Source organism: Lissotriton vulgaris, chromosome 3_1 (assembly GCF_964263255.1).
Source record: "Lissotriton vulgaris chromosome 3_1, aLisVul1.2, whole genome shotgun sequence".
Lineage (NCBI taxonomy): Eukaryota > Metazoa > Chordata > Amphibia > Caudata > Salamandridae > Lissotriton > Lissotriton vulgaris.
This window is the reverse complement of record NC_141689.1, coordinates 1,964,171,124-1,964,198,824: the sequence shown is the minus strand read 5'-3', so window position 1 is coordinate 1,964,198,824 and position 27,701 is coordinate 1,964,171,124. Positions and strand designations below refer to the sequence as shown.

Here is a 27,701-nt window from a genome sequence, read left to right as displayed (position 1 = left end):
GAGCACATAAATTACCAGTCTACCGACCAGCGCTGCCAGCGGCGAGACACCCTAAGCTCACAGTAACTCAATAAAGAAACATGCAAGCGTTGTCACGGAGATGGGGCTAACCTCTATGGGACAACTATTCCCTCATAATACATTCATTAACTGGACAGACCTCTCTCTATGCGTGCACCAACTTCCCCTGATAAAATTCACGTATTTAAGACTACACACAGCACTCTGGTCGCAATTAGCTACTTGTAACGAGGTGGGGGTGCCTACCTCGCGTGACTGGTGGAACCCTTACCCTGCTGACCATCCACCGATTCCTTCTTTACAGTCTGAACGGTGGAAGGAAGGAAGTTGCGAGCCGGATGACGAGGACAACAACAGCGGCTCCTTTAACTGGGCGTTCTCCACTGAAGAGGAGGACACGCCCCCGAAGGACGTCAGAGTGACCGGATTGGAGAAAAGCAGGGAAGTGATGTACGTTGGGTGTGCGAGCACCCCGGAGGAGGAGAGACAGGCGGAAGTAAGCGGAACGGAGGACTGAGGCGAAACCGGAGAGAACGTGAAGAGAGTCAGCCCGGAGGAACATCCCGGAGGGGACGGAGAGTCGGAGGACGGAGGGAAGCCAGGAGGCCAACGACCCTGCGGACCGCCGTGCCACGCTCCCGAGGGAGGAGTGTGGCTGTCACAGGTACGGCGGCGTTGGGCAGCCTGGTTGGGGAGGCTAAGCGATAGCGTGTGAATAGTGTAGATAGTCCCTGTTTGTTCCTACCCTGTGTTGCTTTCCCTTCCCATCCACTCTCCTACTCCCTTCCCAGTTCCTCCCCTTTTTTCCCACCTCCCTTGTACACCGAGCACTGTATATATCAGAAGGCACGACTCACTGGGTTACCCTCACCTACCCCGGACTCCCCTGGTGCAACCCCCATTGAGGACTGGACACTAACGGCTTCCCTCTCTGTTGGTCTCTTGCAAGCACCGGAGCCGGAGGCACCTGTGAAAACGTCCTATCTACCCCCAACTAAGGAAGGAGAAGACCACCGCCACGGACCCCAGCGTGTTCGCCAGAGAGAGACTGACACTTCGAAATAGAAAGACGTTGATGTCTAAACCTGCTAGAGTGATAAAAATAAAACCGTCTTTAACCCCACTACTTGGTGTAACGGTCGTCCCTACTCCCACGCCCACACTACTTTTCCAGCTGAACCTGACGCTCCTCACGTCTAATTGCAACTTACGTATTATACATTTCGAATTAATTCACCAAATATACTACACACCGACCAAACTACACAAACTTGAACTTAGGGAGACAGACGTTGCCAGCGGTGCGGTGCGCCAGGAGCAGTCTTGTTACATGTCTCATGGGCATGTCCACAATTGCAGACGTGCTGGGGCGAAGTAACTACCACACTAACTGATATCAGAACAGATCCCTAACACTCCCTTGACATGCATTTTAGGAGTCAAGAAGCTCAAACATGCCAGGCACAGGAAATTCCTAGCGGTAGCACTACTACTTGCGAAACGACGCGTAGCAATGAGTTGGGGAAGCAAAAGACCACCCAGGCTTAAAGACTGGATCACGGACATCACTTATTGCAAATAAACCCTAGAGACTTATGCAGAAGACATCCCAGAAGGTTCAAGACCCTGGGATTTCTGGGAACCACTTACTCAATATTTGCAGGCACATACGGAATCGGAGACATGAACTGCTTCACATTACCAAAGACACTACCGCACCACTTGGCTGAGTGGCACACACAGGCGGAATGGGTCGAGTGCAGACACAACACAGGATGACTTTAGCTGTCACTTGGAATTAACTAGCTGTTGGCCGGATTTGATATGGATAAAGTGACCAATGGGTATGTGTATAGTTTGTATTGTATTTACAAGTGTCATGTGCAAAAATACATCTGATCAAATGTACTGTGTTATATGTTATGTACCTGCTGGTTTGGAGGAAAAATAAAATAAATAAATAAAAAAGTTGCACAATAGTTTAGCAAATCACTCTTTTTGAAGGTGCAATTTTGCTTTGTCTACATTATATTTTGAAATAAAAGAATCCCTGATCTAGTTTTTATGCTTAAGTGTTAAATTGCACATAATCGGGAAGCATTATTGTAGCATAATAAGTAGTCTCAAATTGTTAATTTTTGTAAACGTGTACACTTTTTTATGTTGGAAATACTCTCAGTAATGAACGTGCAGCGCACAGCATTTCCTTAGTGGTCTCATCCTAATAGTAAAGAGTTTGCATTAATGAACCATTCGTGCAAGTTTGAAAAACTTCTACCTATGGATACAGCGTTGCCTACGTAGCGGACAATCCTCGTTCATCAATGTTGTTTTCAAACTGCAATTATTATTTGGGTGTATTTTATATTGAAAAGAAGTCACCAATCTTCCTTTCATTCTTCTGCATGTATTTGTATCTTCTGTATGTATTTGTATTTAATCAAGGAGCACTCAGGCAGCACTCTAAACAGTCACAAATTGTTACATTATGGAAATGTATACATACTTTTGTATTGGAATCCCTATCAATAATGCGTGCTTAGCTCAGAGCACACTCTTTTTCCTTAGCGAAATCACACTAATAGTGAAGGTCTTGCATTAATTCATCGTTTTTAAAAGTTGGAACAACGTGTACACATGGACTCAAAGAAAAGGTAACTTGTAGTCCTGGTTCTCCATTGTAGGAATTGTGCGCTGGCTGTGTGGACCTCGAAGCACTTCTTTATTAATACAATGCATCCTAAAATTCCTTTAGGGGTTGATGTCCATCTGATTTCTTGAAATAAACACATCCTGTGATAGTTTATCAGAGACTCAACTTTTTTTCCTGGGAAAATTCAACTCTTCTGAATACCGGTTTAAAACCTGCATTGCAGCATTATTGCTCAAGTTGGAATTGTCTGAAGAAGGGAAAAAGAAATGCAGTCTTATTGGCCTATAATTTAAAGTAATGAAACGAGTACTACCCTTAAGATTACACAAGGCTTCTCTACCCTCAGTGCACCCTGCTCGCTGTTTGCCTCAGAGAGCTGGTTCTTTTTTGTGGCATTACTTAACCCTTTCGATGCCGATGACGAGCTCAGCTCGTCATGATGCATGGTTGAGCTGTGCTGATGACGAGCTGAGCTCGTCATGAAACAATGGGAAATGGGTGCCATCCAGCACCGGAGGGGAAAACACCTAGCAGCGAAGGTGTTAAGCTGAACAATAAAGCAGAGGAGTCAGTGGGTTGTTAATGGCTTCAGTGAAGATTCCTGTGATTCAGAACTAGGACTACTAGTAAGTAAACTTTTCTTCTGCATCTTAGGATCTTCATTGATATTCATAAACACTGAAAAGAAAAGCAAGTTTATCCAAGACTCAAATGCAGCTGTTGGGCAGCAGGAAAAAGGGTGTATTTAAAAAGGTTTCTTAATGTTTCTTGGCCCACCTAGCATCAGCCTGTTTATCCGAATCAAAACAATGTTGTGTGACTGTGTGAAGGGACTTCCAAGTAGCTGCTTACATTTTTCAGCTATAGGTACAATTCTGAGCCTCCCAATAGTAGCTGCTTTTCCTCTGGTTGAGGGCACTGTAGGTTTGCCTGGTAATGGTTTGTTTGCCAGTTGATAACATAGTGTGATGAAAGATAATATTCATTTAGCTATAGATTTTTTACAAGTGACAAAACCTGTAAAACCTTGTTTTATTGGACCATAATTGATAAATAGTTGATGTTTTTCACAAATCTTTTGTTCTATCAAGGTAGAATCGTAAAGCACACTTACATCTAAAGAGTGAAGTGCCCTTTCTACAAGTGTTGAAGGACTGGGAAAGCAGACAGAAAGAACGGCTTGATTAATATGAAAATCGTAAACCACTTTAGGGAGAAACGATGGATGAGTTCTCATCGTTATGAGTGGAAAACTTAATGCAAATGCCGTTCCGGACGCGCGCAGCTGACGCACCGAACGGAGCCAGGGGCCATGACCCCTGCACAAAAAACAGTAAAACAAATTGTTCTTTCTGCAGACCAACTCCACGCTCTTCGCCCTCAAGCCAAGCAAGGCTGTACCTGGCTCCCAATAGACAGGACAAACACCCCACCATGCCCCAACTGCGAATTTTCCCTTTACTTCCCTCAACCTTGTATCCCCCCGCCTGCCGGCGAAAATGGCGAACCCCTTACTATCAACCCAGCTCACAAAAAACGTCACCTTCCTTAGTCTCAACTGCCGCTCATTACCCAAGCATAAAAGGGACTTCTGATAGATACATCTTCCGTGTGGATTCCTCACCTTGTGAATATCCCCCTTGCGCCAGCAACATTCGGAAATTCTTTTTGTAGACTCGCGCCGACGTGGACTTGGACGTCATAGAGACACGGCATCGCACGCAACTCCGCTGACGTCACCGACGCCTACAAGAGGCCCACGCCGGCGTGATGACATCAGTTCCCTTTTTTCCGCGTCGTCAACGCTAACGGTTTTGGGATACTCCTTAGCTTCTAGTTACTCTGTTGCTGTATTTCTTAGTTTCTCTTGCCACTTTGTTCGATAATATGTCGACAAAGAAGACGGGTTTTAAGCCCTGCAGGGAATGTGGAAAGATGATGTCCGTTACGGACCCACACCAGGACTGTATTTGGTGTTTGAGCTCCGACCACGACGTGGATGGGTGTTCGTCGTGTCAAAAAATGAATCCAAAGGCCCTGCGAGATAGGGAGTCTAAGCTTATTGTGGCTAAACTGAAGGCCGATAAAGTTAGGAAATCTTCGAAATCCCTTTCGAAGAAGTAGAGGTCGAGATCGAGGTCTCGGGAGGCGTCGGCTTCGAGGTCTTCGTCGGATCACGCTTCGAGGTCACGTAAGAAGCATAAGAAGAGGAGACATGAGTCTTGACGTCATTCGGGTGATAAGTCTGGCTCGAGGTCGAGATCACCCAAGAAGGTTAGTTCTAAAGTAATTCCTCCACAAGAGGTTTCGGATCAAGAGGGCGAGGCCTCGCCTTCGGAGTCGCAAGTTCATTCTCCGACTCCGGCACCCGATCCGACTCCCGCACCGTCTCCGGTTCAAGAAGAGGTCGATGAAGTTCCTGTGGAGGTTGAGGTATCGACTCCTGTTGTTGAGACAGATTCGAATCTACCTCGAGGTCGACCTGAGCATCCACCTTTTCCAGCTCCAGGTCAGGATCCTTCAGAGTTTCTCAACGCTATGTATGATGTTTTCTCAAGGTCTTGGTACCCCTCTGGAGCGCCTTCAGGTCCTATGGCATTTAATTTGGGGGTGCCTCATTCATATGCCCCGGCACCTTTCATGCCGTTTTTGCCGGCTCCGACCCCGCTGTGGCAGTACCAGGCTCCACCGAGGTAGACGCCGATGTCGACGCCGGCTCGTACGAAGTCGACGACTCCAGCACCGGCGTCGCCCGCTCCAAGCAAATCTCTGGAACATCCTTCTAAGCCTTCGGATTCGATTCCGACGTCGGTTCCGGCGCCGTCGGAGTCGACAGTGGATCCGGCTGCACTCCGTGTTAAGCAGAGATCTAGGAGAGAGGCTCAACGTCTACTGGAAAAGCAGAGGTATTGTGAGTCTCATTCTGACTTGGAGGAAGGTGAGCTGGATGGAAATTATTTCGAGAATCTAGCAGAGGCTAGTGGTCTTGAGTTTTCTCCAGAGTGGGTCTTGCCATCAGGTTCTGATGTACCGTCTAAAGATGTTCAGCCATATCATGTGGTGATGAAAAAAGCAGCGGGACTTTTAGGTTTAAAATTGCCAACTGTTGAATTGAAATCTAATCTGCTTACTGAGGTTCTTCATTCTCCGAGCTCAGCTGTGGAGCCATTGCTCCCTTTTAATGATGTTTTGACTGATCCCATTATGGAGGTGGGGAAGAAGCCTCTATCTGCTCCTGCTGTCTCGAAAGGTGTGGCTCGGAGGTATATAGTGGCTCCTGAGGACCCTGCCTTTTTGTCGTCTCACCCTTCTCCTGAAAGTTTGGTGATTCAGGCGGCATGTTCTAAGAAGTCAGTAGGTGCTTTTCCCCAAGTTCCTGGTGACAAGGAAGCTAAAAAGCGGGATCAAGTGGCCAAGAAAACTTTCTCGTCTGCGAGTATGGCGTTAAAATCAACAAATGCCACTTGCCTTATGGGTAGATATATCCACGCTCTTATGGACTCTGTACGTACGTTGATCCCTAAGGTTCCTGAAGACTGCAGAGGTGACTTTGAGGAAGTTTTATCTGACACTCATGCGGCAGCTCGTCAGGTTATTCAGAGCGTCCTTGATACTGCAGATTCTGTGGCAAGGATCATGGGCACTGCCATTGCCACAAGGCGTTCAGCTTGGTTAAAATCATCAGATTTTTCTGCTGATGTGCGGTCTGCTTTGTTAGATCTGCCTTTTGATGGTGAAGGACTCTTTGGCAAGAAGGCAGATTCGGCCTTGGAGAGGTTTAAGGATAGCAGGGTGACTGCTAGATCTCTTGGTCTACAAGTAAGAGGTTCTACAGCCAGGAAATTCAGAGGCTTTGGTCACTCTTCTTTTCGTACATTTAGACAAGGTCAGCAGCAGCATCAACAGCAGCAGCAGCAGCAAAATACCTTGTATAAGTCGTACAGGGGAAGGGGAAGGCAAAGGGCACGTACTCGAGGGCGTCAGGCCTCTTCCTCCTCCACCTCCTCCACCCTCCCAGCCACAGAAAAGCAGCCCTAGATCCGCCATTCAGGATCATGTGGGTCCGGTGGGGGGTCGGCTTACCCACTTCTACGGGATTGGGAATCGGTTACATCAGATCTTTGGGTTCTCAATCTCGTAGAAAATGGGTATGCCCTTCCCTTTCGGGAATTCCCTCCCAATTACCCTCCTTGCCAGGGATATTGCTCAGAGGAACATCTGTTACTCCTACAGGAGGAAGTTCAAACTCTGTTGAGAAAGGGTGCGATAGAGGTGGTCCCGGAGCAGGAAAAAGGTCAGGGATGCTACTCCCGGTATTTTCCGATCCCCAAGAAGGATGGCAAGCTTCGTCCAATCTTGGATCACAGGATCTTGAATTTTTATCTGAAACAAGAGAAATTCAAGATGCTCACCCTTGCTCAGGTTCTTCAGGCTCTGCTGAAAGAAGACTGGATGGTGTCGCTCGACTTGCAGGATGCGTACTTTCACATCCTCATCCTGAAGTCTCACAGGAAGTATCTCCATTTTACGGTGGGATCGCAGCACTATCAGTTTGCGGTCCTTCCGTTTGGGCTTACTACTGCGCCTCGAGTCTTCACCAAGGTGATGGCAGTGGTGGCGGCGCATCTCAGAAGGTCGGGGATTCCTGTATTCCCTTATTTGGACGACTGGCTGATCAAGGCAGAGTCGCCAGAGAGAGTGCTCCATCATCTGCAGGAGACAACCCAGTTGTTGTTCAGGTTGGGTTTTTCGATAAATGTACCCAAATCTCACCTGGTGCCCTCCCAGCGCAACCTGTTCATAGGTGCAGTACTGGACACAACTGTATTTCGTGCATTCCCTCCTCCACAAAGGATTTGCGACATACAGGAAATGATTCCTTTATTTTTCAATGGAGCGGTCGTATCAGTTCTGAAGGTCCTTCGCCTGCTCGGTCTGATGGCTTCTTGCATTCTGTTGGTCAACCATGCACGCTGGCACATGAGGGCGCCCCAGAAGAGTGAGTGAGCTCCATGCTCTTTCTTCTAAGCCTCCTTTCCTCTCTGTCCATCCGGACAAAGTTGTTCTGAGGACTCGTCTTTGTTTTCTACCAAAGGTGGTTACAGCCTTTCACATCGGCCAGACCATTACTGTACCCACCTTCTTTCCGCTTCCTCATCCCTCGAAAGAGAAAGAGAGGCTCCACCGTCTGGACCCAAAACCTGCGCTTTCTTTTTACCTGAACTGCACACAACAGTTCCGGGTGGACGACCAACTCTTTGTTGGCTACGTGGGCGCTAAGAAGGGATGGGCAGTGCATAAGGGGACCATCTCTCGTGGGTAGTTTTGTGCATCAAGATCTGTTATTCCTTGGCTAAAAAGGAATCTCCTGTGGGGCTGCGCACCCATTCCACTCGGGCCACGGCGGCTACTACTGCCTTGGGACGGGTCCCTTTGCAGGGCATTTGTCAGGCAACTACGTGAGCCTCACTGCACATGTTTGCCAAGCATTACTGCCTGGACAGCCAGGTCCGGGGAGACGGCTTCTTTGGCCGTTCTGTTGTTCTCCAGGACTTTCTGGTGTGATTTTGGCTTGCAGACCCACCACCGGGGTTGGCATTGCTGGAGTATCTATTCTAAGGAAAGGAATCTAACACTAACATGTTTCTTTCAGATGCACAAGCTACTTACCTTCAGTATCGATACATCTGTAAGAAACATTAGTGTTCGATTCCTTACCACCCCACCCATCCTCCCCGTTCTGCGAACCAATATCTAGGGTTAAGGACTTTCCCTGTAATGGCCCTAGTTTCATGGCACCGGTGTCGGTTTCGTGCATGGCTCTGCGTTCCTGGCGCGGAAAGCTATGTACAGAACTGACATCAGCGCGTGAGGAGGGCGTCTAAGTACTCCAGCGACGTCATCCCGGCGATCACGACACCGACGACGGACGCGGAGCCGCAGACAACGCCTACTGACACGCAGGGGTACTGCTGACGAAAACTTTCCGGATCCAGTCTGACGCCTGGGGATATTCTAAGGTAAGGAATCTAACACTAACTAATGTTTCTTACAGATACAGCGTTACCGAAGGCGAGTAACTTGTGCGTTCTGCTTTATGGATGTAAATATTTATTAATGCAAACCATTTAATTTCATTAGTATTTTCACCCAGTTCCAGTATAGTTATTTGTACTCCTCTCTTATCCATAACCCTTTCCACAGTTCTCCTAATTATTTTGGTGGATACTAAAGTCAACAGGCCCACTGATAGGCAGCCCCATCCAAGTTTGATCCCTTGTCTGTTAACGACAACAACGACATTTATACTTGTGTTCTCTTGTAACCAAGTTTCCTGAAGAAATGTAATATGTACGTCATCAGTAATATATCTAAGTAACCCTCTTTTTTTATTTTATCATATCCATGGATGTTCCAATTTACTATTTTTAGTTTGCGAAAGAACACAATATTCTATTGATCAGCAGCCCAGCCAGCCCATTCCTTTTCATCCTGTAGACCCAGTAGAGAGGTGTACCAATTATAATCTTCATATCTATTAGATGGCCGTTAGTAATTTGTTTCATTAGGAATAACAACCCTCAAGTTACCGTTTCCCCTGGGGCTGATACCATGATGATGATGAGAAGGGATAGAACTATTACTTGATTAGGAAGAGATGTTATCTCTGATTCTCAGTCAGACCCTCATGTTAGGCTTAGGTGTCATTTCAAATGCACTCTTTATTTTCTACTTCTAGAGGGGTAGTAACACTCAATCCTAATGATACAGTTTCCTCATTGGCACACAACACTATATTTTCAAGCAGGAAGAGATGACATTTACTTTTGTTAATTCTCTCCCCTCATCTCAAGTTTAAATAGCGAAAGCTTCCTTGATCTATTTGATGGATGCAAGTTTGTGGCCTTTTTCCCTTTTCTCATGTCCTGGCAGCTTTTGAAGCAAAGGACTATTGGTGTGAACTGATTTTCCTTGTTCACTTAACCCTCCTGAGATCATATTACCTGGAGAGAAGGGAGATTTATTAAATGCTTCTTTTAGTTGTGGTTGCCTAATCAAATTATCAGTACCAATGCCTTTAATTGCCCTTTTTTTAGAGCAAATACACTGCTCATTTTTCTTTAAAGTTTACTTGTTTTGGGTCAAGCTGATCTAATACTATCCAAGTATTAGATCACTGTTTTGTTAGATTTTTTTTTGTACCCTGCCTCAAATTCGCTCTACTACACTTTCTTTTCCAATTCTTTTTGGATAATAGTTTTCTATTTACCCCATCAACAGATAAATTATCAAATGATGACAATTTTAAACAGCCATTGTTGAAATACCTTTTTTTACCCACATTGGTTGCCGGGAAATATACTCTGTGCTAGAGGAATGGATAGGCTGTAGAGAAGGACTTTGGGTCCTGCTGCCATGCACCACAGTTTTATTGCTTGGAGAGTGAACTAACACAGAATTAATCTCCACCAGCCTAATTAATGTTGGTGGACAAGTGTTCACTTTCCCCAGCTCTGCAGAGATTTTCTTAAGGAGACTGGTGTGATTTTGTTGATTAGTATTTACCACAACCAAGGCTTCTAAAATACCCTGCAGTGTTTTTTGCATTAACAGACAAAATCTAATAATGATGAAGTAGATGTAAAGTGGACATTCATCAAAGATGATCTAGAGGGCGACACTAGCACATTCTGCTCTAGATGAAATCCATTTTGGGAAGGATCCATTTGAAAAGTAGAAATTGGAATCTGGGATGACTGATTACTTCTTACATCAAGGTCGGTGGAATTACTATTCAAACTATTAAAAACAGACCTGTTTAAACAGAAATGGGAGATGAGCTGGGGCCCTTTTCGGTAAACAAATCTGTAATGAAAGGGAGATCATCCTTTTCCTCGAAGGTTCCAATAGATGGAGTAAGTTTATGACCCCCTGAAATTTGCCCAAATCATTCCCCTGAGTTGACTTTAGGAGTTGCATTCAAAATGTTTGGTGATAAACTTCCAGATAGAGTCAGGAAGGAGAGACTTTTTAGACACTTCTTCCTTTTTTCCACAGACGGTAGTAGACATCCCTTGAGCCATTTTATCATTATTTGTACTGGCTGTAGGAGAGTAGGATCTGTTTCTTATAGTTACCCCCACTTTTTGCTGCTGTTTCACTGTTTTCGACTTAGACTAACTGGGATCCTTATATCCAGGACCCCAGTCAAGCTGCTTTCTCCTCTAAATTGATTGCATGTACTTTAGGCACACTCCAGATTGGATTCTGGGGTACCCCTATCAGTCCCTAGTATATGGTATACTATGTACCCAGGGCATAGGTATCCCAAAGGCCTCCCAAGGGCTGCTCATGTTTTGACTACCCCTGAGAGACCATTCAAACTGACACCTCAGGCCTGCTACTGCAGCCTGCGTAAGGCTGTGCATGCACTCCTTACTGGGTTATATGTTCACTATATCTATCCTAAATCGCTGTGCATATAAACCTATCAGTCACCCCTATGGCAGGCCTTATCAATCCTGATGGCAGGGTGCTGGGTTTTATGTGGGAGGGTGCACAGGCACGAGCAGCCTTTGGAACCTATTTTCTGGGGTTGTTTGTGATGCAGCCAACCATATATATTAAAGTGCATTATAACCTTGTGGTAAATGCTAACTTTAAAACGGCTGCTTGGAAACATGTTGTTTTTGGGTCAAACACCTTGGAATCATACCTCCCTGCCAGTAATATGTCCCTCCTAAAGGGACATATGGAACACACCGGTACACCCGGTACCAGTTTTCTCGACCTGTGCATCACAAAATGGATGCTGCCAGCCACAGACACGAGTCTGCCCTCCTCCTGCTGCTGAGTCAAGCTCGAGTAGGGGAAGGCTTGACAATAGGTTTCCTGTCACAGGGAGGTGTGACCACCTCTCAGGCGGGATTTAGTGTATTTGGGCTGGGTGATTGCACTCTGAGAGTGCCTCACAATCTGCACTGGGGGCACATTTGGTGTCCCTGTGCATAGTCCAGTTCAAACAGGTTGCAGGAGCCATTCACTCCTGCTCTGCCGTGAAACTGGACAAAGGACATGGATGTAGCCACCTCTCTGTCCTGACCCTCCCATAGTTGGGCCCCTAGAGTTTCTCCCACCCCTTCCTTGGGTATAAAGTAGGAACCCTGACCACAGGACTGTAGATTTCACCTGAACTTAACTCTGCAAGCAGAAACCAAGTACTTTGACGATCTACCCTACACTGGATGACTAAAGAATCTCCCATGGAGTAAAGGAGTTACTCCCCTGCGAAGCATGCACCTTTAACGTATCTGACCGGTTTGCAGCTCCTGAGGACTCCGAAGATTTCGGCAACACCGAGGTGGGTTCCTGAGCGCCCTGATGTCGATCTGCCCTATCAGCAATTGCGAGACCAGTATCCCTTGTGGGGACAGTGCAACCCGAACCCCAGTGCACAGTGTACTTTTGGCAATTCCTGAGGCTGTGTTTTGGGCTACGTGTAATCCTGACCCCGAGCAGTAATTACACTGAAGATTTCCGGCCTACCCTCCACTAGTGTTCCGTGGGCTGGTATTTTGTGATTCAGCTCGAGGTCGCTTTGCGATCCCTGGTCCGTTGGCCTGTGGGTCCCTTTGAAGGTAACTTTGATTTCTATTGGGCTTCCCTGGTTGCTCCAGGCATGCCCTGACTCCCCTTAGCTTGGAGAGTATGCTGGACCTTGCTGGTGCACAACAGGCCTGCTTTCCTGGACCCCTCAGAACTCGACATCCTTTGTGGGACAGCTCACCTCCGGATTTTGGTCGACGTCTCCTGGTCCCCGTGGCTGCAGTGTCAAGCTCCCCGTCATCTCACCTGAAGCACCCCACATCGGTGGGCTTTCGTCTACTAAGCCCCTGGTCACCCTGAAGTGACATGAACTCTGTCCCCTCTGCTTTCAGGTTCTTTTCACCTTGGATCCAGGCTTGGATCCTACTGGACCCTTTTCATCTTCCCGGCAGCAAAACTTCTTTGAGTCATGCCATTGAAAACAGCGAAGATTTCCGACATCACTTGACACCTATGCACCCTGCTCCCCTGGGATAAGTAACACAGGTACTCCGGTACTCACAATTGTGCTGGCCTTAGAACCTTCTATGTTCCAAAGGGTTTGCTTGAAGTCCTCTCCAACGTATCCTTAATCTTTAATTTTCCAAGTGCGATTTTCTGATAGTGTTGTACGGAGCTCGCGTCTCTGTTCTCACACTGCACCCGTCCTCCGTGGGTCCCCTGTGTCACTACTTTGGGTGGTTCCTTGGGGTCCCAGCAGTTCTACCTGCTCTAGGTACTGTGTCTAGTTAAGTCGTGGTTGTTTTACCACTTTCTTAGTATATGGTTTGGTCTCCCCCTGGAGCCCACTGTATTGATTTAATATTGTGTGCTTTGTGCTCTAATCTCATAAAGAGGTTAGTAGAGAGTGTTTAGTAATAAATACATATATATTATATATCTCGTGTGGTTCTCCTTTCATTTGGTTATTCAGGAGGTTCTAATCTGGTAAAACAAGCTGCTTTACATTCCTTCGAGACTTAGCCTAAAGGTTGCTGTCCACAGCTACCACTAGGATAGCTTTCTTTAAAGGTTGTCTTTGACTTAATTATCAATAAGGGATGTTTTGACTGGTGCAAGGTGCCCACTTTAACTAGTGCAGTACAAAAGGGGGTGGTGATGGACGGAGCATCTGAACCAATCAAACACTCGCACCCAGTCAACAGATCTGGGTTTAATCCATCACCGTTCTTTAGCCCACTCTGCCACCCCAGTTCAGACATGGCCATATGCAAATCAGTCTGACCCTGTGCCTCATGGGAACAGTCCAGCCCGAACTGCCAAGCCATGCCTTCCCTGGACCGGAAACAAGCTTCCGAGGACCGGTTTCTGGCATTTCAGCCGTCTTCAGCTCGGCTTGCTCGAATCCAGTGGCAAAGTGAGCAAGGGACTAACGTCCGAGCATACCCTGCCAACTTATGGCGAACAAAGCGGTACAAAAGGGGGTGGTGATGGACGGAGCATCTGAACCAATCAAACACTCGCACCCAGTCAACAGATCTGGGTTTAATCCATCACCGTTCTTTAGCCCACTCTGTCACCTCAGTTCAGACATGGCCATATGCAATTCAGTCTGACCCTGTGCCTCATGGGAACAGTCCAGCCCGAACTGCCAAGCCATGCCTTCCCTGGACCGGAATCAAGAGAGAGCAATTGGCCTTAGACAGGGAATCCCTAGAGCTCCAGAGAGCTTCCAGAAGGTTGGGGCTAGAGCCTCATGGTGGCAGCAACAGTTCCCCTAGACCTAGAGAGTATACTCATGATCATATGAACCTGAACAAGTTAGTCACTCCGTAACAGAGTGGAGATAATATCCACAAATGGATAACTGCACTAGAGAGTGCCTGTAAAGTACAGAGGGTCCAGCAGAGCAGTGGGCAGCTATCTTGTGGCTCTCATTTGCAGGCAAAGGTAGAAACAAGCTCCTCACTGTAAAAGATGAGGATGCTGATAATTACAAAGTCTTTAAAAGTGCTCTCATAGATGGGTTTGGCTTAACTACTGAAAAATACAGGATTAAGTTCAGAGCCACCCAGAAGGCACGGACTCCGGACTGGGTTGACTTTGTAGATTGTGCTACTAAGGCTGGTTACTTGGCAGTAAAGTGTGTGATTTTGAAGGATTGTACAGTTTAATTATGAGGGAGCAAATCCTTAATAATTGTCAAAACCAGTTGTTGCATCAGTACCTGGTGGACTCTTATCTGACCTATCCTCAAGAACTGGGAAAGAAGGCAGACAACTGGGTCAGAACTAGGGTGAAGAGAAAGCTCATAACCAAGGAGGTGACTGTACGAAGCAGGATTCTGAAACCACAGATAAGGGTGGGGAGAAAGGTAAAGACCAGAAGTCTTCCCAAGGGCCCCAAAAGCCTTCATCTGGTGGGGAGTCACAATCTAACAAGAATAAAGGCAAGCAGAAACCTTGGTGGCCCATCTGTAAACAAAAGACACATTGGACTAATGATTGTACCAAGTTCAAGGAATCTACTCCAGCCACCACTGCCCCTAAGGCAACTGTTCCCCCTAGTTCAGTCCAAAGTGGTAGTACTCGGAATAAAGGTGTAGTAGGGTTAACCCTGCGATCTGAGATGGATTCTAGCCTAGTCAGAATTCCAACTCAGGCTGTGTTAGTCTGTGATGGAGGCATGGATATTGCCTCCTTATTTGTCAGTCCCAGTAATCTGGGCAAATACAGACAACAGCCTTTGATTAATGACAAGGAGACCATAGCATTTAGGGACACATGTGCATGTGTCACCATGGTGACAAAAGATCTTGTGGCCCTGAGCTATCATACTTGGAGATATGTACCAAGTGACCAATGTAAGCAATGTCAGGACAGATCATTCCTTGGCATTTGTGAATTGTACCTGGGAAGGGGTAACTGGCCCAAAGAAGGTTGTGGTAAGTGCAGACCTCCCTGTTGAATGCTTGTTGGGCAATGATTTAGAAACTTCAGCTTTGGCTGAAGTGGTGCTCAGGACTCATGCAGAATTGTTGGGCATTCCTGCATATGTCTGTACTATGACTAGGTCACAGGCAAAAATGTCTTCCACTGAACAGGCCCTGGATAATGGACCAGGTGCCTTCTAAGAGAAGGAGCAGTAGGGATAAAGGAGTGTCTTCCCCCCTGCATCAGATCAGTTTCTTGAGGGAGATGATCTTAGTTCTGAAGAAGGAACTGTTCCAGAGGAGCTTGAACCTGATCAGGTTGAGTTCTTGGGGATAGGGGGCCATTCCAGGGCAGATCGGAGCCAGAAGCAGCTGAACTGCCCCTCTCTTGAACCCCTCAGACAGCAAGCTTCTGCTGAGGCTGCTGGGAGTGCCAGTGGATCCCATAGGATCTATTAGGATGATGGACTCTTGTACTCTAGGAGCAGCGACCCAAAGCCTGGTGCTACGAGGAGATTGGTTATACCTCTGAAGTTCTGGGGCTTCCTATTGACACTGGAACATGATATCCCATTAGCAGGTCACTTAGGCCAAAACAAGACTTGGGACAGGCTTGTCCCTCACTTTCATTGGCCCTATATGTCAGAGGACACAAAGGAGTTTTGTTGCTCCTGTGTCACTTGTCAAGCCAGTGGTAAGGCCGGTGCTACTACAAAGGCCCCTCTAATATCACTACCTGTAGTGGGGGTTCCCTTTGAGAGGGTTGGGATAACATTGTTGGTCCCATGGATCCTCAAACTGCAGCTGGGCACAGATTTATACTAGTGGTGGTGGACCATGCCACTAGGTATACAGAGGCAATTCCTCTTAGGACAACCACAGCTCCTCTTGTGGCTAGAGCCCGCCTGGGAATCTTTTCCAGAGTGGGTTTTCCTAAAGAGGTAGTATCAGACAGAGGTACAAACTTCATGTCTGGTTACTTGACTGCTTTGTGGAAGGAGTGTGGAATAAATTACAAATGTACCACCCCTTATCACCCACAATGTAAAGGGTTACTTGAGAGATTCACTCAAACCCTAAAGGGATTGATTAATGGTCTCCCTAAAAAGCTCAGGCGTAGATGTAGATGGGACATACATTTGCCCTGCCTTCTTTTTGCCTACAGAGTGGTTCCTTAGAAAGGGGTTGGTTACAGCCATTTTGAACTTTTGTTTGGACATCCAGTTAGGGGTCCATTATGTCTAGTGAATATATATATATTATATAAATATAAATATTTTGTATGTCTCTTGTGTGGTTCTCTTTTAATTTGGTTATTCAAGAGTTTCTATTCTGGTAACACAAGCAGCTTTACATTCCTTCGAGACTTAGCCTGAAGGCTGCTCGACACAGCTATATATCTCTTGTGTGGTTCTCCTTTCATTTGGTTATTTAGGAGGTTCTAATCTAGTAAAACAAGCTGCTTTACATGTTATGTTATGTTATATAAGGATTTGTATCGTGCTCAAATACTAGAGTGTCCTGTCGCGTGCGCGGGCTGTGGGAGAACAGGCAGAAAAATTAAATAACCATTTTAAAGAGAGTTTTTTTTTAATTTAAATGACAAGTCCTGTGTAGGTTGTAGCTCCACAGGGAGGGCATTCTAGGCAGCTGCTGCTTTAACAGAGTGGGACTGGCCACCCTGACGTGCCCTACGAAACCGTGGGATGACCAGCCGGCGCTGAGTGGCTGATTGTAGAAGGCGGTTCGACGTATACAGAACAAAACGTCTCCTAAGATACGCTGGCCCTTGGCCATGAATGGCCCTATGAGATAGAATGAGGGCCTTAAATTGCACCCGCTCGGTTACCGGTAGCCAATGCAGATCACGCAAATGTTGCCGGACACTAGATGTTGAACAGGAGTCTGGCTACGGCGTTCTGTATGATGAGTTTCTTGACCAGATAGCCCCGAATACCAGTGAACAGAGCATTGGCATAATCGAGGCGGGAGAGGGCACACGCTACCATTACTTTAGCCTCCCTCTGAAGCAGGGGAAAGAACCTTCGTAGGGCCTTGAGGGTACCGAAGCAGACTATTGTACGTTTTTTAATGTGTTGTTTAAACCGTAGATCTTCCCCAAACCATACCCCCAAGTTCTTTGCCGGATCACCCACAGAGCTGGGGCAAGGAACATTGGGGAGGTAACAGCGATTCTCTGATGGCGGGGGGAACTGGCAATACAGGAGTACCTCCGATTTTTCCTCATTGCACTTAATTTGGGCATTTGCAAGCCAGCGGAAAACAGATGAAAGGCAGGTCTGAGCGATCTTGGTGTTCAGATCCAAACCCCTCCAAGTAAATAACAGCTGAGTGTCATCCGCATAGGGTATAATTTTTGCACCCAGTTCCTCCGCTATAAAAATCAGGGGGGTCAGATATATATTGAAAAGCAGGGGGCTCAACGTGGAGCCCTGAGGTACTCCAGTGGAGAGTTTCCTCACGGAGGACGAGTGGGGGGGGGCACTCAGACCTGCTGAGTACGGTTGTCTAAAAACGATTCTATCCACTCCAGAGCAGAGCCTTCAATGCCAATAGATGACAGCCGGGCAAGAAAAAGTGAATGGGGCACCGTATCGAATGCAGCAAAGAGGTCCAACAAAATCAGAGCCGCCCTGCCGCCACCCGCCTCCATCTAAGCACTCCCTAATCGCCTCAGTCGTTTCCACCAGTGCAGTCTCTGTACTACAGGAGGCTCGAAACCCGGATTGAGAAGAGTGCAGAGCACTAGATGTTTCCACGAAGGCCTCCAGCTGCCGGAATACCACCTTCTCACAGACTTTTGCCAGAACTGGCAAAAGGGAGATGGGACGATAATTTGATGGAACAGAGGGATCTAACCCAGGTTTTTTGAGAAAGGGTAAACGTTTGGCCTGCTTCCAGCACGGTGGAAAGGTGGGAGTCTGAAGGGAGAGATTGATGATCTCAGCTGCCTCTGAGCAAACCACGTCTGCTACCCCAGCTAGAACTCGGGCCGGGCACGGATCAGTGGGTGAGCCAGATTTCAGTGATTTTAAGATAGCTAAAATATCGGGCTCAGCCACCGGCAAAAAATGCATGAACAGATTGGTAGAAGGACAAAGGGTCGGCGGGAGTGCCAAAGAAGCACTCTTATGTTCAAAGAGGGGAGTTCCCAAGCTGTACTGAATCTTAGCTATTTTATCAATAAAAAAGGAGGACAAGTCCTCGCACCATTGTGCAGAGGTGGGTAACGTCATTTGCTCCGCACAGGGAGATAAGAAGCTCATAACAATAGAGAAAATCTCCTTACTGTTATTAGCTCCGATGATCCTCCCATCATAGTAGTTATTTTTAGCTTTCCTAATAGCAGAGTAATATTCCCTCTGGGCTGTACGGAGCGCAGACTTGGCGGAAGGGCAGTACTCCTGACGCCAGCTGCATTCCAGTTTTTTGCAGCCTAGTTTCAGCTCTTTTATGGCGTTCGAAAACCAAGGCTTCGAAGGTGGGAAACGCTGTTTACCATTAGCAGCTGGTTTGGACCAGGTATCCCTGAACACCACTGCCTTTCCCCCACCTCTCCCGGTTCTCCGATCGGCTCGGATGGTTTTGTAGCCCCTGGGGATAGCATACTCCACCACCGGGGCACAAGATTCATTCAGCCACGTCTCAGTTATGAATAAAACATCAAGTTTACCATCAAAGAGAAGCTCGTAAATATCCGCTGTGCTTAGCCATGGAACGGGCGTTGATAAGAGCTGCTAAAATCCTAGTCTCTTTAATAGCTTGTTGGGGGGGGGGGGATAAGAGAGCCTTTGCTGAAGGCAGAATTTGCAAGAGGGACACGACTTAGAAAGACTGTCCAAAACTTCCCACTGCATACCTCCATTACAATCTGAGGCGTTAAGCTCCATGAGTTCCTCGCGATTATACACCCTCTTGCCACCCGGCATCTCGGCAGAGGCTCGGGCAGCATGGCTTGCGCTGGATGCTCCCGGGGCACAGACGGGCTTGCCTTCAGCCCGCCGGCGGCGCGTCTGCTGTGCTTCAGGGATAATGTGTGCATTTTATGTAAAAACTCCCTCCCCCAGCTAGACCGCAACCAACAGTCCCACCGGGATCCGGGACTTCCACCAACATGGTGCCCTGCCCTCCACTCAATCGGCACAACCAGCTGCGGTGGAACGGGGCAGAGGAGGCACACCTCCTTCACAGGTAAGTGAGGAGCTAAAAGAAAATACTGTCGCTAGCAAGTGCAACTTGGATTTAGTTTTAAAAATGAATGCAAGCGCCTTGGCGCATAACCTGTGAACACAGTATTAATAACATCCGCAATAGGCAAAGGTTAAAAGTACAATGAGTCAAATGCACAGACTGCCACAGCACACAAATGGGGTTGAGTAGGTACTGCCACCACCTACCCTAGCCGCCATTCCTTCGAGACTTAGCCTGAAGGCTGCTCTCCACAGCTACCACTAGGATAGTTTTCTTTAAAGGTTGTCTTTGACCTAATTATCAGTAAGAGTTGTTTGGACTGGTGCAAGGTGCCCACTTTAACTAGTGGACAGCATATACCAGGCCAACTTCTCAGACTGGCTTTCTCCAAGTCCACTCTTAGTGGTTACTGCACAAATTTATGTTTGTTTGGAGCGCAACAAATGAGGGGAGTAAGTGGATTCACTCTCTATTCCCACTTGAGTGAGACAAATTAAATATTGCTAAATCCAAACTTGCAATAGTGGACAGCATGCACTTGCCACCATTTCCTGGACCCAGGTAAGGAGTGCTGCCTTGACCACACGCCGAAAATGTTATTTACAGACAGAGCCTCAAAATACCACTGGCAAACCAAGTACCTTGGATATTCACTGTAATGCAAGCATCTGTGGCCGTGGCCACTGACATGAACCCACCATATCCGCCCATCCATACGCCCAAACCCTCTCGGCTCCCCAAGAGAGTAGAGCTCCGTGATAGAAACAGGTTTTGAAAAGGCATATAGAGGAGGGAAAGCTGCAATCCTAGGAGACAGCCTATTGAAAAAGTCCATCCTCCCCACTCCACTGTCTTTCTCCAACTGTTGCAGTCACAGCCCCCACAAGCCAATGAGGTCTGAGGCGTGTCAATCTGTTAACCAGAAACCTGAAGAAGCACAGTGGGCCATAACTGCTTTAACTTTTCTTTGTCCCCGTGACCACCGTGTTGTGCTACTGTGTTTGGGTTTTTACACCATAAGTACTTATGTGCAATTAACCGCCCTAACCTAAGGGCAAACACAATGAAAATGGAGGACGAGAATTCATCACATACGGTTCTTACTGTTGTGAATGGTGCCAAGTTTATAATGTCTATGCTGAATTGGCTTCCTTAACCAGCACTAATTGCGGCCTCCAAACAAAGCCAGTCCAAGGAGTAACAGAATCTAGATGATACAAAACAAAGACACCTGAAAATGTCCAGTACATTAAACCTGGGCTGTGTGATTACCTATGGTGACGCTAGAAATCCCTTTGTGATTACCTATTTACCTATGGTCACACCAGAAATCCCTTTGTACGCTACCACCGCCTCCCCACGCTCCCAACAGACAAGGTACTCCGCTTTGGCAAACTCACCCTCCTTTAGACGGCTAACACTACCTTCCCTTACCCAAGACCCAGCCGCCATGTCCCCTTACAAACCCCCCCCCCCCCAGCAATGGCATATGGGTTCGATTTGCTACCCAAATTCATGAACAGTTAAACAAGTCACAGTATCTCCATCCCCTGCACCCATCTTTTGGGCTGCACACATTGCTGGAAGACTGGCGGTGAGGCACTGTAAACCTGTCCTAGGCTATGGGCGAAAAGGAGGTCACTGTCTACCAATTGCACCACCGTCAGTGAGCCATGGTTGGGACACCGGCCTAGAAATGAGCGCGTACAGGTGCTTCTGCAGCGTCTCCTTCTCCCATTAGCGTCAATAACAGCCCGAATCAGCCAATTCAAGAAGAAAATGAGACAGAATAGGAAGTCAGGGCAGATTGAATGAAGATTGGAGGTAACTTGAGAATGGAGTAAAGGGGGAGGGTCATGAGCGAGTAAAAGAACAGGCTGCTCCTGGTGCAAGCCACACCCACCACTAAGCTGTCCGCTTCTGCGCTCCGACGGGTACCACACTGTTGGTAACCATCACACCCCTGAAACTCAGCACAGCTTTACCTCATCTTTTCTCCCAACCTGTGGCCTCCTGCTTTGCAATTCTGCTGGCGTGAACTGCTTTGTAGTTTCTCTGAAATTACTGTAGCCACAGTTGACTCTTCTCTGATTTTCTGGACCCTTTCCATAGTCTCTTCGTAGCCCCGGTGCTCTCCAAATTCGAAACCCTGTTGGGCCCTGGTAGTTGCTATAGTTGCAGAAGTGGCAGTCTTAGGCAGGCCTGGGCAAAAAAAAAGCCAACTCCAGTTAAGGCAGGCTAAAAACTTTGACAGCAGGAGAAGCAGGGGATGGGAAGCAAGGCTACACCATCGACAGCTCCTCTGCTAAGGCAGAGGAGCATTGTCCCTCTGCTCTGGGAGCAGTTTAAAGGGAAAAATAAAATGATAATAACTAACAATATTATCATTTTAGTTTTCCTTCATGCTTAGGTGCAGGGATGGGCAGGTGAGCTGGGCTGGCCGGAGCTGGGGCCATGGGGATGAGTGTTAGTCACACTCTAAAGTGTGCAGGACGGTTTGGCTGGCCCTCTTGGGTCGGCCAAACCGTCCTGCACACTTTGCATATTCCCCACCAGGATGCATTTCACAGCCTGTGAGGGAACATGCACAGCCTCCCTGTCCCCGTCTGAGCGCCGAACCATGGCACTCCGACCAATCACAATTCTGCATTGTAGTGTTGTGATTGGCCAGGGGATTCTGGGAGGCTGTGTGCTACCTGTTGCTGCGCGAAGGAGACATTGAAGGAGAGGTGGTGGCCGGCGGCCCCTAGGTAAGTCTTGTTATTTTATTTTTTATTCACGCATGCACCTTCCTGCCCCCATCTCACCCCCCCTCCCCCACCCATTCAGTAGCAGCTGCTACTGGCCCACACTCCACACCACGCACCTTCACTCGGCCTCCTGCAGAGCCGCTTGTAAGCACGGACCAAAGAGCTGAGACTGCGCCGCTTATTGGCCTTGACCCCGCCTCCAAAGCTCCCGTCCGTAGCATAGCATCACAGTGATTCAATTGTGAAAGGGTTGGGCGTTGAATTTGGCCCTGTTGTCTCATTAATATGTCCAGACCGTATGGCAACTTCTTCTATGGTTTTATGGACATTTGCACCCAATCCGTGTACCACCACTTTCTCAACCAATCGAAAGCTATTAGAAACATCTTTGATGTAAATCTTTGAAGTTTGAGAATCTCGGTTAATGGAATCGGTGAACGTCATAGAGTATTGGAGATCCATGTTTTGGAAGCCTGTATGTGAAGTCTCTGCATTTTTTTATTTTGCTTGTGGCTAAGAGACCCACAGAAGGAATTCCCCATTCTTGGAAAATATTGCATAAGACATTGTTGTCCATTACCCATTAGTGGGGCTGTTCGTAGTGCCAGCTTTGAAAATCTGCTTGTACATTCATTTTTCCTACAATGTTAATTACTGATAAATGTAGGTTGTTGGATAAGGCTTGATTCCATATTGTCTGAGCCTGCTATGACAGAGGGCTTGATGTAGTTTTTCCCTGACGATTTATGTAATGCATGGTGGTGGTATTGTCTGTCTGCATCTGAATGGTAAGACGGGTACAGTCTAAATCCCACGACCTTCCCTGGAGCCTCTTCCAGTGGTGCCATTCCTAGCACCAGTAATCATACTTGACTTCAATACGGCTCTGAATCAGCATTGCATGGCATCTACTCCAGTACTAGCCGGAACGCGACCTTCTGAATCCAGTGTCTCTTTTTCTCGATAGTCTTGGAGCGGATCCAAGGTTCCTTATTACACCAGCCCTCTTGATGAGGCTGAAGATAACTCTTATGAGGAACTGGCAGATGCTAGTGATCTGGACACTGTAGTATCGTGTGAGTTAGCAATGACGGAACCCTTTTGGCTCCTGATGGACACCGTAGAACTGTGAGATAAGTGTTAGAGCGAAGTGAAGTGAATGGAGGTTTAGAATAAAGATGTGTAATACTAAGCTCTGTGTGTGGCATAGTCATTGGCGTGTACCCAGGCTCGGGAGAACAGTACAACTGGCTAGGAGGTAGAATATAAGTAAGCCAAAGATCCACAGTGCTCTCCCAGAGAGTTTGCTGTAAGTGGAGTCAAAGCGAAACTCCAGCCAGCTTGAAGCATTTGAACATAAAGAAAACCTCATTGAGAAGTCTACACATCGTTGGGCAAGAACCTGCTGGTAAGACCGTGAAGAGAGGTACATCACTTCTCCAGAAGTTAAAGCTATACATCATACCGAGTGATAATGTTAAAGGCAAATACAACTATGTTTTGAAAGAGCAGCAAAAAGCGACAGCAAATTGCAAGTTAGCGCTGTGAACAGAAGTGCTGTGAGGTAAAGATCAAGCAGGTGTCAGATAGTACAAAGCACAGTAATTCAAATACAATCAACGGTCATCTGATTACCAGAACTGAGTAAAGTTAATCATAATACCACAGCACTGGGTACAGTGCCCTAGAAGAAGTGCTCAGGGTTCCAGTGGCATCCATGCACGAAGCGGCACGCCACCAAATGTGCCGGGTGGCAGATCAGAGCAACTCCAAAAGTTTCCAGAATAGTAATGGGCTCCTATGGAGACTAAGAGTAGGGTCAAGGTTCCACAGACTTTTTCAGAATGACCCAAAGGCCAGCCCAGCACAGGGCTTTAGAGATGGCATGGACGAAGCGGGTTCTAGTGGACAGCAGGCAGTGTCGGAGAGAACACCACCCTCAGTGTCAGCCAATCTCATAAATGGTTACAATGTCGCCACCTTCTTGTGCATGTTGGACTGGCCGCATGTGAAGAAAAATACAGGTCAAAGAAAAGTTGACATGAACAAGCACCGAAGTCATTCAAACATTGTCAGAAAATTACACTTAAAGTAAATGGTTGCTCAATACCTTTTAATATGGACAGTGGTGCATAAACATTATGCCTGAGGAGCAATACAGTGAACTGTCTCCATTGCCACAACTTACGCCATCGAAGGTTTGTATACATGAACTGCATCGATGCTGGTAAAAAGTCAAGGTTCATTTGTAGCAATGATGAAACTCAAGAATACAAAAGTACAAGCACCCATTCATCTACTTTAAGGTATTGCGTCAAGTACAAGCTACTCTTCTTCAGCACAGCTGCTGATATGTATGTATGTATAGGCATTTTATATAACGCACTACTTACCCGGAGGGTCCCAAGGCGCTTCGACCGCTGCGAAACCCTTCCTGGCTTCCCTGAGAGATGGTCCCTTAATGGGTATCTCCAGGGTGAGACCAGGCATCCCCGGCGGTCTGGTGGGGCCGTTAGTGAAGATGAGGCAAGCTAATGCCCAGAGTTGCCGAGTGTGATCGCTGATCAGAGTGGGCACCGAGGCGAGAGAATTACCGAGTCCGCTGACCCTGGTCCAGAAACCTGCCGCGCCGGGAATCGAACCCTGGTCCCGGGCCGTCCTCTGCTCTCGGGTCTGCCGACTGATATCCATGAACTATAAGGTGTATGCTCATCACGAAATAGTAAGTCAGATCCCTTTAGTGCTTCATGGGTTAGAACAACACAGGAGTATTAAAGTGCAATTACTGAGGATGTCCGTTCTATTGCTCAAAGACACAGATGAATTGCATTTCAATTACAGGAAGCTGTTGAAAAAGAACTTGAATCCTTACTCAAACTTGATATCATTGAGGGAGCCACTGGTCCAACGCCATGTGTTTCTCCAATAGTGGTAGTACCCAAAAAGGACAATGCTGGAGTTGTATTCATCTGTGTTGACATGCATCAAGCGAACAAGGCAATTGAAAGAACGACATCCAGGTCCGCACATTGTCGACATAACACAATTGAATTGGTACAAAGGTCTTTTCTCGTCTTAATTTGAATAAAGGATATCTTCCGTTGGAACTCGAGGAGAACATTTTTTACACATATTGGTCTGTTCTGTTATGAAAGACTGCATTTCAGTGTGTCAGCAGCTGCAGAGCTTTTTCAAGATGTCATTCAAGGTATCATACACCCTGTCATGAATGCTTTCAATTATAGTGATGACATATTGGTTTTCAGAGCTCCACAAAAGGAGCATGATAAAGCTCTCTCGTTCAAATGTGTTGTTTGCTCTCTGATGTAGGTTTAACTTTGAATGCAGAGAAATGTGAGTTCCATAAGACAAAGTTAAAACTATTTCATGAAAAGGTTTGCAAGGATTGATTGCAGGTATAAAAAATGTAAACGGGTGCTGTAGTTTGGGGGGGGGGAGGGGGGGGAGTGACTTTGGTGTGAGAAAGGGGATAATCCGGGACGTATTGCAGCTTACCCCAGACAGCACTTGAGGGGATATTAACTATTCAGTAAATGTTATACTTGTTTGTATTTTATTTCCTCTGTAAATGGCTGTTATTGTTACCGGATCTCTCAGACTGTGGCTTAGTTTGTTGATTTGCATTAGATACTGACTACTGTATGAACGTTTTTGCGAAAGCATCAAGGATGCCCATTTTAGGTTTTTTGAGGAGCAAAAATGTCACACCCCTCTATCAAATGTAGATAACCATCTACTTTTCAGCTTATGTGTATATGTATGAACATATATTTTGCTTTGTTGCAGTTAACATTTGAGACGTCAAAAATATAATATTGAAAAGTGCCTATTTTCTTTTGTTTTTAAAGGAGAGACGTTTTAGATGAACTTGTGACGTTGCACAACTTTAGCAATCAGTTCTTGCCAAATGCACTGAGGAACTTTTTTCGGCATATTCATGCACCTGAAGAACGTGGAGAGTATCTCGAAACTCTAATTACTAAATTCTCACACAGATTCTGCGCTTGCAATCCAGGACTGACTAGAGATCTTGGCCTTAGTCCCGGTAAGAAAAATGGGCACTTATGCCAAATCCACATACTTGGATTTGAATTTGACTTTAAAACATTTTTCTAATGTTGATTTGAATGTTGCCTCGTTTCTGTACGCATACTCTTGCATACTATACATTCAGTCGATAAGACAGGACTACAGTAATTTCCACATAATTCTCTCCATGTTTTAGGTTGGTATAGCAGGTGCTAAGGGGGGAGTGTATTCTCTGGCTATCTCGTGGTTAGAGGACAGTAGGATGTGAATTCTATTATGATGCTCAGATGTATTTTTGGAATTTTTGACTGTGAGCTCCTCTTGGAGGCGTTTCTTGGAAGTCATGATAGTTACACATTGTGTGTAGCAATTTGAGCTAAAATCCATTTTAAGTGTTCCAACTCAAAATTATGTTATGGTAATTTTAAAACAATTGTGCTAACGTCTATAAACATATTTAAGGATTTTGAACATTCCTTTTTGTAAAAATATATACCTATTACTTTGCATCCTTTTAGTCACCTATTTTGAATTGCATTTTCGACTCATTTGCACATGTTCTGTGTTTTGATTGTGAATACAAATTCATCATGAATATCACTATTGCACCTACAGGGTTCTTAATGACATCAGTACTTTTAGTGTAATGCACTTCCATATACCAGATATTTTGTTCTAAAACTTTGCTGTTAAATTAACCAGATATTTTAATTGAGTGCACGAAAAACTATTCATTGTTCTTAAGCAAAAACAGGGCTTTATTGGTGCAATGCCTTTGTTCATGTTTAAGCATTTGTGTAATATCTAACCTTATCGTAAAGTAATTGGGTATGGTTAATTTCCATTTCGTGACTGAGCTAAACCTTTATATAGTACAATAACAAGGAATCTATGGCGCAGGCATGTCCTAACCTCTTGTTCCCTGTCTGGAATAACATCCCTGAAAATACTGTGCAATATTTTATATTCCTAAAAGAAAATGTGCTTTGTTCATCTCTTGAGTATACTGGATACAGACCATAAATCTGTAACTTTTTAATATAGTTGGGGGTATACACTGGCACTAATAAAGAAACTGTTCATGCAGTTGAATTCCCAGAGAATATATACATGAAGTAAAATGCTTGGCATGCTTCTCCTTTCCTGACAGCCATTTGAAAATCAACTTTTTAAACAATTGTACACTCTGAAGAATCTATTGGTGGTAAACAGATACCTCTGTGGACCCTGCTGAATCATTACTGGAATCCTACAATACTGGTGCCCCAACAGAGTCATTATTAAAAGCCTTGTAAATTCGTTCTAAGCAATTTCTATGGCAAGTTGGCCTGTACAACAAGGTTTTTACCATGTTGTACCTTTACCACAGTTTTTTATCACGCATATTTTCCCATATATATATGCATTTACAACACATTTAAGTTAAGTTGGAGGGTGGGGAACTCCCCCCACAAATACATTGTTTTTATAAACATAAATGATGTGTGGTAATGACATGCGTTGTAAAAGCATGTGTTCTAAAAAAAAAAAAGCGGGG

The 27,701-nt window shown here is 46.1% G+C and overlaps 1 protein-coding gene across 1 annotated transcript in view; it reads left to right on the top strand.

Annotated features, from left to right (window-relative positions):
• Positions 1 to 27,701, top strand: part of FBXO8 (F-box protein 8) — a 124,687-nt gene that overhangs the window by 60,827 nt on the left and 36,159 nt on the right. The window contains exon 4 of the mRNA XM_086962446.1: positions 25,984 to 26,180. Within this exon, the coding sequence (XP_086818572.1) occupies positions 25,984 to 26,180 (197 nt within the window). The remainder of the gene's footprint in view (positions 1 to 25,983; positions 26,181 to 27,701) is intronic.